This window comes from Phodopus roborovskii, unplaced genomic scaffold, assembly GCF_943737965.1.
Source record: "Phodopus roborovskii unplaced genomic scaffold, PHOROB, whole genome shotgun sequence".
Lineage (NCBI taxonomy): Eukaryota > Metazoa > Chordata > Mammalia > Rodentia > Cricetidae > Phodopus > Phodopus roborovskii.
In genome coordinates, this window is record NW_026126480.1 from 29,987,750 (window position 1) to 30,000,567 (window position 12,818).

A 12,818-nucleotide genomic window follows, 5' to 3' on the forward strand; every position below is an offset into this window, starting at 1 on the left:
GGTTCCCAGCATCTGCATGCATTCAGCATCTCATAGTTACCTATAACCCCATGTTAGGGGATCAGAGGCCCTCTTCTGGCTTCTGCTGCTACAGCACGCATATACTGTGTATATGCAGATAAGCAGACACATGCACACACGCGCATGTGCACGCGTACACACATGCTAAAATAAAAAAAATAAAACAGGAGCAAGCCAGAGGAAGCAAGCTAGTAGGCAACACCCCTGCATGGCCTCTGCATCAGCTTCTGCTTCCAGGCCCCAGCCCTGTGTGAGCTTCTGTGCTGACTGCCTTCAGTGATGGACAGTGGTGTGGAAGCATACTGCGGTGCACAGTGTGCTCAGCTCATGGCCGTGGCTTCTTCAGTCCCTGCTGCTACAGGAGTGGATGGGCTGCCTCTCCAGGGCACTGACACTCACAGCTGTCACCAGCTGTGAGTAGCCATACAGCCGCAGCATAGATGGCAGAAGAGCTGCAGCCCACTCTGCAGCCAAAATGCAGTATGAACATGGAGCCATCCAGATCCAGTGAGATCAGGCATTGTAGGAGCGCCACATCACTACTGCTCACTGTCTCTGCCCTGTGCCCTGCTCTCCTGCTTCCACAGGGCACCTGAGAGCTCCTCCTCCTGGGGGATGGGCCTTGGACACCCCCTGCTGAGAGGCACCTCAAGATTGAGTCCCACTGCTGGTTTCCAGAAAAGAAGCATAGTGCAGAGTGTGTTGAGTACGTCCAGAAAAGCAAGAACTACAATATTTTGTTTAAACAGCTTTTTAAAATTTGCTATGATGCTTATAACAAAAGAGAAAACAGAAACACATACCACACACACACACACACACACACACACACACACACACACACGTGCACGCACATACACTTAAACACACACACATACTCACCAGAAACACAGCTGTGGAGTAGTACAAGTCTTGGCTGTGTGCTCCTTTGGGGTCCTGATGTAGGTGTTGGAGACAGCTGATGATGCTGGGGCACTGTGGAACACTGTTGGGGGGAGTGCTTACAGTGCTAATTATGCATTTCTAGTGAAATAAGATGTATTTATGGCCACAAAAGTATAACAAAAAGCTAAGGGTAAGAAAAGAAAGAACTAGAAGATACAAAGACAACATTGTGTGGGGATTAAGGGAAATATTGTATGTTCAAACACAGAGTGACTGTAGAAGAGGCTGGTGGGAATACTTATTAGAAAAGGTGGATACCTTGTTGACATAGTGAGTTTTACTCAGTGTTGTTTATGTGGTGAGTTTTACTTAGTGGTGTTGATGTGGTGAGCTGTACTCATGGTGTGGGTATGAGTTGTACTCATGGTGTTGGTGTGGTGAGTTGTGCTCATGGTGTTGGTATAGAGAGGTGAACTCATGGTGTTGATGTGGAGAGTTGTACTCAGTGGTGTTAATGAGGTGACTTGTACTCATGGTGAAATTGTTAGTTTATTCATGGTATGGGTGTGGGTTACACTCAGTGGTGTTGACATGGAGAGTTGTACTCATGCTGTGGGTATGAGTTGTGCTCATGGTGTGGGTGTCGGTGAGTTGTACTCATGGTCTTAGTGTGGAGAATTGTACTCACAATGTGAGTGTCGTAAGTTGTACTCATGATGTTGATGTGGAGAGTTGTACTCATGATGTTGATGTGGAGAGCTTAACTCATGGTGTTGATGTGAGGTGTTTTACTCATGGTGTGGGTGTGGTGACTTACTCACGGTTTGAGAGGAGAAGAAGGCTCCTAGGATACATAGGCTTAGAAGGTTTTCAGGATGAGCAGGAAGGGTGGGCAGTGCCAGAGGCTATGAAATGGAAAGCCCTATTTGTACCAGTCAGGACCTCTGGATTGGACTGAAGATGATGGTGACTGGAGCCATGGGGGTACAGCAGTGGCAAATCAGACTGCAGTGACTTAGAAAGTGACAAGACTATTTCACACCAGCAATAGATCATTTATCAAAACCCCAGAAAATAACGAGTATTGAAGGCAATTAGAGAAATCAGAGATGAACTGTGATGATGGTGAGAACACACAGAGAGGCAGCTGCTGTGGAGACAATCGGTAGTTCCTTAAGAGGCAAACAAGAGGATGGTGTGTGTGTGTGTGTGTGTGTGTGTGTGTGTGTGTGTGTGTGTGTGTAGCTCACCAGGAGAGCATGTATATCACATGTGTGAGGCCTCAGTTTCAATTGCAAGCACCAACAAAGAGAGAAGCAAATCAAAAAGTGAAAACAATTTAAATATCTCCCGGTTGATGACTGGGCAGCCAAAATGAAGACTACCTAGATAATGGAATATTATTTACTCATAAAAAGGAACAAAGGTCTGATGCCTGCTCCAACATGTGTCTGCTGTGAAAACATCATGTAGGTGTAAGAAGCAAGACACAGAAGTGATGAATGGCATGGCTTTATTTATATACAGTATCCAGAATGGACAAATTCATGGAGAGGAAGTAGATTAGCGGTTTCCAGGAGCTGGGGAGCTAGGAGTTGAGGGGTGATATGGTGATATACTAATTATGATTTACTAAAGATTTCCTGAAGGATCAGAATGCAAAGCCAGCCACACTAATTAGCTATAGAAGCTGGGTAGTGGTGGCACACACCTTTAATACCAGCACCCAGGAGACAGAGACAGATGGATATCTGTGGGTTCAAGGCCACCCAAGGCTACATTAGAGTGAATCAGTCTAAAAGAGAAAAAGACCTCATGCCTTTAATCCCAGCACTAGAGAGAATATAAGGAGCTCAGTGCAGGCTCAGAAAGCAGTCTAGTTTACATAATACAAGATTTTCTAGTTCCATCCAGTTTCTTGAAAAAATATCATGATTGCATTTCCTTGAGACACAACCTCAAGTTTGCTGTATATCCAAAGCTGAACTTGAATGGATTCTGCTTTTGGGAGTGCAGGTGAATTATATACTTTAAACAAGTGGATTATAGAGTGTTTAAGTTTGTTGCAGAATATTTGTTTAACTATGCAAAGATGTGTTGCATTTGTTCAGTTGTGTAAAAATGTGTTGTATTTGTTTATGTTGCAGAATATTTTTTTTAACTATGTAAAGATGTGTTGCATTTGTTTAATTATGTAAAAATGTGCTGCTGTTTTACCTTGCCTGCCTAAGGCACCTGAATGGTCTAATAAAAAGCTGAACAGCCAATTGCAAGGTAGGATGTATAGGTGGAACTTCCAGGTAGGGAGAGTAAGTAGGAGGAGAAATTTATGTTCAAGGAAGAAAGAAAAGGAGATAATAGGGAAATGCCAGGGGCCAGCCTGACAGACACAGAGGAAACAAGAAAATAGCACATACAGAATGGAAGAAAGGTAAAAAGCCCTGAGGCTAAACACAGATGAATAGAAACAGGTTAAATCAAATTAAAAGAGCTAGTGGAACATGCCTAAGCTAAGGTCAAACATTCATAATTAATAACAAGACTCCAAATATTTATTTTTGGGAGCTGGTTGGTGGCCCAAAGGAAATTCCAACTACATAAGTTAGGTCTCAACAAAAGCCATTACACATACCAGAGGAATTAAGAGCTAAGGCAGCATGTGTGTGTGTGTGTGTGTGTGTGTGTGTGTGTGTGTGTGTGTGTGTGTGTGCGCGCACACACACACAGGCTGCTCATTGCAAGATGTTTATCTGTGAAGGGGAAGAGGCAAAATGAGGAAAACTGTCAACACAACAAAGATGTGTGGAGGATCCAGTGTGGCAGCCCTGGGCACAGAGCTCTCATGGCTGCTTCAGGGTGGGCACCACCTGTGTGTTAATGGACACTTGTGTCCCTATGTCTTAGATCTGCAGTGTTCAAAGACCTCTATGACCAAACCTCAGCTCACACACAGAGAGCTCTCTACTCCTGGATGACCGGCATCCTAAGGACACCCTTCAACATCACAGGTGAGAGCTGCTTGCCAGGGGGTGAGGGCGGGGTGGAGTGATTTCTAGGGGAACACTACCACCCAGGCAGGTGCTTCACCTTCCAAATTAGGGTTGATTCCATTGCTTTTTTATTAAAATTTTTGAAATTTATTTTTATTTTATGTGCATTGTGTTTGCCTGCATGCATATCTGTGTGAGGGTGTCAGATCTTGGAACGATAGATAGCTGTGAGCTGCCATGTAGGTGCTGGGAACTGAACCTGGATCCTCTGGAAGGGCAGTCTGTGCTCTTAACCACCAAGCCATTTCTTCAGTCCCCTGCTTTTGTGATTGTTTTTCCATCTCTCCTGCCACACTTCCAGAACCCATGGTATGTAGCTGGTAGAGTAGAAACACATTCCAATTCCACTAATTCAGACACTGAAGTTTCTGGAATAAGAATGTGTCTGTCTTACAAGTGACCCTGAGTCCTTATTCTGTGGAGTCATCTTACATTTGGTGACAGCCTTTAGAGTGGAATCACAACTTTAAAACCTGTGTAAAATTAGCCAGGTGTGGTGGCACACTTAATCCCAGTACTCAGGAGGAAGAGGTAGGTGGATCTCTGCGAGTTCAAGGTCAGTCTAGTCTAAGTAGTGAGTTCCAGGACATCCAGGGCTGCACAGAGAAACCCTGTCTTGAAACAGAAAAAGAAAGTGTGCATTAAAGTGACAGAAGATGGTTTCTGTTAGAAAATTTTCTGTGGGTTCCTTGGGGTGCATTTTTTGAGGGATGTGCACTAAAGCCTTACTTATGTCCTAGAGTTGCCAAGTATAGATAGGAGCTAATGTAGAATTTCAAGTTTTTCTTTTTCCTTTGTGTGTGTATGTTTGGGCGCAGAGATCAGAGGTCAGCTTCAGCTGTCATACCTCAGATGGTCACCATCACTTGAGACAGGCTCTCTCATTGAGACCTGGGGCTTGCTGGCTAGATGGGCTAGTTGGCCAGCAACCCCCAGCAATCTGTCTGCCTCCATTTGTACATGCTAGAATTTTAAGCCTGTGCTACATCAGGCTTTTTGTTTGTTTGTTTTGTTTTAAAACAAGGTCTCACCGTGTAGCCTCGACTGGCCTGGAACTCACTATGCAGATCAGGCTAGCCTCAAAGTCATAGAGATCTGTATTTCTCTACCTCCGCAGTGCTGGGATTAAAGGCATGTGCTACCATTCCTGGTCAGATTTTAGTTTTTTTTTTTTTTTTTTTTTTTTTTTTGGGGTTCTGGCTATTAAGCTCAGGTCGGGACTTCTTGTTTGCTTGACAAATACTTTACTAATGTGCAATCAGTTGTGTCTGCATTGAACATGATCAGACTTTACACTTGCCATCGCTCCCCGAACAATACTATAGCATATCATGCTCATTGTGTTCAGTATTACAAATGATCTAGAGCTGATTTAAAGTGTAGGTGGGGATGTGTGTTGATTACATGAAAATGCTGGCACATGTGTACAAGGGACTAGAACGGTTAAGGATTTGGGGATCTACAGCGGACCATGTTTGATGCCACTGAAGAGTGAGAGAAGAGGGGAAGAGAGAAAGAAGTACTTAGAGACTGCTAGCAGTGATGAAGAAAATAAAGTGGATAAATGGCATAGGAGGGACAAACAGGGTTGGTAAAGGCCTTTCTACAGTGCTTTAAAAGATCAGAAAATAGGATGGGGGAGACAGCTCAGGGGGTAAAGTACCCCGATAAACACCAGGTAAGCATGGCAGTCTGTTTGTAATCACAGCCCACAAGAGGTGCAGACTGGGAATCTTGGAGGAAGCTGGTGAGCTAGAGTAGCCAAATTTTCAAGTGAGAGACCCACACTGAACATCTAAGGTGGAGAATGATCAAGGGAGACACCTATGTTCAGCCTTTGGCCTTCTCAAGCACATGCATGTATCCACACTCACATAAACACACATACACACAGGTATATCACACACACACGCTCATACCTAAAACTAACAAATATTTTGCCATTTGAGCATGTGGCAGACATCACACCTTGAAAGCAGACACAGATAGTGGATGAACGAGGAGGCCTGAATCCCAGTGAAACTCTGTATGGACATTGGGAAATGAACTAACATAATGTTCATGTGTTACCAAACATTAGTGTTGTTTAATTTTCCTTTCAATCATATAAAAACTGTTCTTTATTTTCAGACTATATAAAAACAGATGGTAGTCTGAGTTGTCTCATGGTTGGCTAGGTTGGCCAATCTCTGAACTAAGAAATCAGGGAAGACCTTTTCAATGGATGCCATCTGGATTAAATCCAAGATGAGGAGATTGTGTCATGTGAGGCTCAGGGAGGGAAGACATCCAATGGTGGGGGACAGTAGACACATGCAAAGGTTTTGGAGTGAGAATGAACTCATTGTGTTGGAAGATAAGAAGAAGCCAACAGGCTGGGACACTGAATATGCCAACTTGTCTTTTTCTGGAATTAATCTCTGAGACTCCTGTGGGAGTAACTTTAAACACGCAATGTCTTAAATACATGAATGAATTCCCTCTAGTCATGGCCTCCAGGAACCTGAGCCTCACACTACACAACATTGAGGAGGTCATTCAAGTCTTTATTGCCAGTTTAGTTGAGAACTTATTTTCTGTCTAGAATCCCTGTGTGTGGCAAGTTTCATTATTGAATTACAATGAATTTAGATTCATTCTATTTGGGCCCTATATTCTTTTAATTCATGAACTTCCCAGAAGTAACGGGCTGAAGTCTGACTATTAAAATTGTCCATGCTTGGATATCATGGCTCTGCAGAAATGCAGCTCATGCTTTGTATTTGGTTGAGAAAAGGCCAATTCAGCTTGGATCTTGGTGAATATTGTTTCTCTGGCCACATGTTCTCCCAGATACTAACGATGACATCTATAGACTTCAATTTAAAAAAAAAATTTATATATGTGTTGTGTGTGTGTGCACATGTGTGTCTGTATGTGATGTGGACGCATGTAAAGTGAGTGCATGTGTGTGTAATGTGGGTGTATGTGCATGTGTATGTGTGATGTGGGTGCATGTATGTGTGTGTGTGTAATGTGGGTGCTTGTGCATGTGTGTGTGATGTGGGTGCATGTGTGTGTGATGTGGATGCATGTGTGTGTGTATATGTGTGATGGTTAGAAGTAGTAGACTTCAGGTGTCTTCCTCTATCGCTTTCCACTTTATTATTTTGAGAAGGGGTCACTCACTGAATGTGGAATTTACTGGTTGGCTAGACTAGGGGCCAGTGAGTACTTTGGATACACATAAATCCTCACTGCCACTTCTGGAGTGCTAGGGTTACAGGTGCTTCTGTGGATGCCAGGCATGCAGACTCAGGTCTCTGTGTTTCTGAGGCAGGCACTTTACCAACTCGGTTATATCTGCAGTCCCCAATCCCCATACCTCTGATTCCCTAGCTTAAGGAGATAACAGTATTCTGTGAATCAGCCCATGACTTGTCTGTCTCATTTAGACCTTGCCAGTGCGCACATCTCCCAAAACAGATCTTGATGACAGATTTACATGCTCTCACTTCTTTCTTTTCTCTAAATGTCACCATTATAATGCTGTTTGTGACATCTGTACCAAAGGCCTAGAGGTGGGGCAACACCAGCCAGTCCAGCTCATTGAAACTTAACTCTGGGTCCTGGTTTGATTGTTCTTAAAGCTCTATTGATGTTACAGATGGGGGATTTCAAATGCCAGAACACAGTAACACAGAGACTCCTCTGGGAATGTCAAAGAAAAGAGATTATTTCCAGCTAAGGAGATAAAGGAAGGCTTAAGCTAGGTTTGATAGGACAACCTGTACTACTCCCAGGTACTTGGGAGGCTAAGGCAGAAGAACAGCAAGTTCAAGATCAGCCTGGGCAACTGAGTAAGACCTTGTAGCTAAGTGAAAACAGGGTAGAGGCTTTCTTACCTGGCATGTGTGAAGCCTTGGAGTTGACCCCTAGCACCACCTTAAAAAAACAAACAAACAAAAAAAAAAAAACAAAAACAAAAGCAAAATCAAAAGGCTGGGGAGATGTCTCATTTGGTAAAATGCTCACCTTGCAAGCCTGAGGACCTGAGTTCAATCCCTGGAACCCAAGTGGACATGTGTGCTTATAGTGTCAGTGCCAGGGAGGGACAGACAGGTAAATCTTTGGGGCTCTCTGGCCAGCCAGCGTACTCTACTCAGTGAGCTCAGTGAGTTCTAGGCAAGTGAGAGACCCCATTTCAGGCAATCCCCAAGATAAAGAAGAAATTGGTAGTAAATGAGAAATGGCACCTAAAGTTGTCCTTTGGAACACACACACACACACACACACACACCACAGCACACCATCTACCCCACCATATAGGAAGAAGACAATTTGAACCCAGCCTTGAAGGTAGGTAAAAGTTAAGGAAAAACATTCCAGGCAAACAGATCCTGGGAGCATTTGGAGTACATGCAGGTAATCTTGATTTCACTCAGCTATAGTAACATGGTGGTAGAAAGCATGACGACCTGCTAGTTATTTCTAACTAGGTTAAAATGAAGGTAATAATAAAGGAGAGTCAAGTATATGTCAAGTTATCAGATTATTGACTAAAGAGCTGAACTCAAAGTAAATCACTATATTTTCTGGTCTCAAGATTTAAAACACCATCTGCGTACCTAACAAATTCCAGGTAATGTTGATGTTGCTGATCTGTGGACCACACAGTTGAGTGGCAAGTCTCAGGTGGTGGCTATCTGTGGCTGTGGTCTATGTGTACTGTGGGGGTCTCATAGTGGGACTCAATACATGATAGCTGAATAAATTAAGAAATGCCACAAGGAGTCTTGACATCAAAGATGCCTTGGATCACTACATACCATGTGATACATGTATGTATACATGTGCACATATATGGAGGCTAGGGTCAGTGCTGAGAATATCCCTCAATCACTTTCCACCTTTCCACCCTATTTTTTTTATTTAGAAGATTTATTTTGTCAGTGTGATTAGTGTGTGTGTGTGTGTGTGTGTGTGTGTGTGTGTACACTCATGCATACCTATGGAGGCCAGAAGAAAGTGTTAGCTACCCTGAAGCTAGGATTCCAGATGGTTGTGGGCTGCCCAATACAGGTGCTGGGAACTGAATTTGGGTCCTCTACAAGAGCATTTAGGGCTCTTAATTGTTGAGCCATCTCTATAGTCCTTCCATCTTATTTTTTGAGACAAAGTCTTTTATTGAGCTCGGGCCACACTAATCTGGCTAGGCTGGCTGGCTAGCCAGCTTCAGGAAGCCTCTTATCCCCACCTGTCCAGTGCTGGGATTCCAAGTGTGTGCAACTGTGCCTGTATTCTGTTCTTTTCTTCTGGTTTTCTTCACTTCTCCTTCTCCTCCTTCTTTGTGGGTTCTGGGGGTTGCAACTCAGATTCTTATAATTACATGCCAAGCCCAGCGGAACCACCTCCCCATTTAGAAGCTGTTATTTGTTTATTTACTTATTATTTATTTATGTCTCTCTCTTTGTAGATGGCTCAGTTTCATGGGTCAGTGCAGAAAAATTATGGATTTTGGGCAGATACATGGTTCACCTATCATTTGAAGAAATTATGAAGATCAGTCCTATGGAAGTAAGTTGGAAAAGTATATCTTCATGTCCTTATTGTTAATACACCTTGAATGAAATGTGCTCTAAACTTCCAATGTTTAGTAAGTTAGGTGTTCCGGGAACCTTACACCTGCCTCAGCCCAGACTATCTCTACCTTTTAAACAAAACTCTTGGAGCAAAGCCCCAGGGTTCAGTGGTGGGGTTGTATTCTAGCACAGAAGAGCTTAGAAGAAAAGGAACTGTGAACAACTGGGTGCTTTGACATGGTCTACATAATATTAAGGGAACATTGGCTATGAACCAAGACTTATGTGAGGAGATTTTTGTACTCAAGAAAAGCCAAGGACAATAGCTATCGAGTTTCCAGTCCCTGGAAGCCTGAGCTCAAGCCAGAGCAACATGGATTAATGGCTGCTTCTATTAATAGTGACTTCTATTAATAGCTACTTCAACATGAGCAATGATTAGATCTGAACTCTAGAGTTTACAGTGGAGAAATGTTTGTGGCTCATGTTACTTAACTCACCAGTCAATTTGTCTCTTTCCTTCTGATGTTGACTCAATGACATTAAGATCCCTTGGGCATTGTGACTTTGAAATGTAGCCACTGAAGAATGTTTCACCAGAGGTTCCTACAGAGCAGGGGGATGGGCATCATTAAAACAAAGACGAAAGCACATGGGTCTTGTCTCTCACCTTGCATCAGAGGACTGCCTTCTTCAGAAAGCAGTCCATCCAGCTGTGTATGATTGTTATAAAGCCAGGCAAGACTTGGTTCCTCTTGTACCATCATATGCATGGTGTGCATAGATGAGTGTGAGTGTGCGCGCTCCATGGTGCCTGTCTGAGGGTTTTTGGGACTTGGTTCTTTTCTTCCAAGATGGATTCAAGAGATTAAATTGAATCTTGCATGGCCAGAATCTTTGCCTGATTAGCCATTTCGCCAGCCCTGGTTCCCTTTTACCTAGGAGACTAGGAACCTCAGACATTTTTGCTGTTTTACAGCCTTTGGTCTTTGAAGTATAGAACCCTGTCAGCCCTCCTCCCCCTTTACTCTCTCAAAGATGAGTGATTTTCAGGAAGTAGTTGTAGTTAAATTCTCAGAGATTTGAGCTTTGGGGGGATTTCTAAGATCAGGCACCCTTGGACAACTTCTCGTGACCCACAAATATAGGGAAGCAGGTAGGGGATTGTGTATGGTCACAGGGGTTAATCTTCATGGGAGGGATTTTAAGAGACCACCCTCTGTGTGTGTGTGTGTGTGTGTGTGTGTGTGTATGTGTGTGTGTTTGTCATGTGTGCCAGAGTGTGTGGATGCACATGTGTGCTACTGTATTTGCACATGTGTGCAGGAGGGTGTGTATGTCCAAAGTTGACATCAGGTGCCTCTTCCTTGATTGCTCTAGCTTTTTTTTTTAATTACTACTTTGTTATTTATATTTGTATGAGTGTTTTGCCTGTGTTCATGTCTATGTACCACTTGCAATGCCATGTGCTTGTGGAGGCCAGAACATCGGATCCCTTGGAACTGAAGTCCCAGATGGCTGTGAGCCTCTCTGTGGGTGTTGGGAATTGAACCTGGGTCCTCTGGAAGAGCAGCCAGTGCTCTCAACTGCTGAGTCTTCTCTTTGGCCCTTCTCTCCACTTTGTTTATTGAGACAGGGTGTCCAGCATAGCCCAGAGCTCATTATTCTGGCGAGTAGAGCTAACCAGTTTGGTCCTGGGAGCTCCTATTTCTGCCTCTGAAGTGCTGGGTACAGGGGGTTGCTATGTTTGTCTGACTCTTTCTGTGGGTTCTGGGCATCTGAACCCTTCTCTCATGCTTGGACTTTACCCACCGAGCTATTCCCCACTCCATTGAGTACTTTTTAAAATACAGAATTAAAGTGTACCGGCATACAGCGTGCGATGTCTGTTAGAAGTAGGAGGTAAAACCACAATGAGTCCAATTGTAGTGTAAGATAGCAGAGTGATACCCTTGTACATGCAGGCAAAACAAAGCAGAAATACAGAGTCTGAACATACACTTAGTACTATATGTATTATATATGCTAAAGCCTAGTGTCTTGCAAAGAGAACACATTCTCTGTCTATTATAGCAGGGCCATCTATAAACTTTTTTATCCATTTAAAAAGTAATTTTCACTTTTCAAAGCAGAAAATTTGTGGGTTGCATTGTCTGTACTCAGCATAGTAAGTCTAAAACCACAAATTGAACAATTGGCCTTAAAAACCTTCAGCCACTGGACTGTTAAAAAGTAACATTTTCCTGCCCAGCCTGGTAGTGCACAACAGCAATTCCTTTCCCAACACACAAAAAAAACCAAACCAAACCAAACCAAACCAAACCAAACCAAACCAAACCAAACCAAACCACCAACCAACCAACCAACCAAAAAACAGTGAGGGTAGAGACAAGAAGGAAGCCTTAACACAGGCATGCTGGGACATGCCTTTAATCACAGCACTTGGGAGGCAGAGGAAAGTGGATCTCTGTGAGTTCGAGGGCAACCTGGTCAACAGAGTGAGACTATGTCCCTAAACAAACAATCAACTAGATCTCCCATATGACCCAGCTACACTCCTGGATATTTGCCTGAAAGCCTCCAAGTCAGCAGGTCAGAGGGAAATTTGCACATCAGTGTCCCTTGTAGTACTCTACAACAACTAAGAGATGGATGGAGCCAACTGGATGCCCAACAGGAGAGGAGTGGATAAGGGATATATACTCTATGCACACAAAGGAATTATTTTCATCCTGTCATCTTTGTTTATTTGGAATTAGTGTGCATGTTACTTTTTAATTATATTTTTATTAATTCAATAAGAATTTTATACATTATATTAATATATTCACCCCTACCCCCTTTCACCCACATAGCTTTGAGATTTCTTTTTCTTTATTTCTTTCCCCATTGAGTCCAGTTTTACAAAATGGGATTTTTCAGCCATAGAGAATGAAGTTATGTTGTTTGCAGGAAATGAATGCAACTGGAGATAATCATATCAAGCTAATTAAGTCAGTCTCAGAAAGACAAATATGTTTTCTCTCACTTGTTGTTCCAAGATTTTATCCAGATACATAAAACCATTGTGTATATAAAACCCGGAAGTAGCAGTGAAGTGTTCAGGGGGGCGAAAGGGGTGAGAAAGGCAAGGGGTGAGGGGCTATGAGGAGAGAGCTCAACAAATGATATATACTTATATAAATATCTTTGTGTAACATAGTGTCATGTACAATGAGTATATACGCTGAACAGTAAAACTTAATAACAAAAGAAATAAAGTAACTTGAGAACTGGTAGCATAACCATATGCCTGAGATGG

At 43.0% G+C, this 12,818-nt stretch overlaps 1 protein-coding gene across 1 annotated transcript in view; it reads left to right on the forward strand.

Annotated features, from left to right (window-relative positions):
- The window catches only part of Otoa (otoancorin), a 67,817-nt gene that overhangs the window by 8,560 nt on the left and 46,439 nt on the right, over nt 1-12,818 (forward strand). The window contains exons 7-8 of the mRNA XM_051192005.1: nt 3,811-3,914; nt 9,412-9,512. Of these exons, the coding sequence (XP_051047962.1) occupies nt 3,811-3,914; nt 9,412-9,512 (205 nt within the window). The remainder of the gene's footprint in view (nt 1-3,810; nt 3,915-9,411; nt 9,513-12,818) is intronic.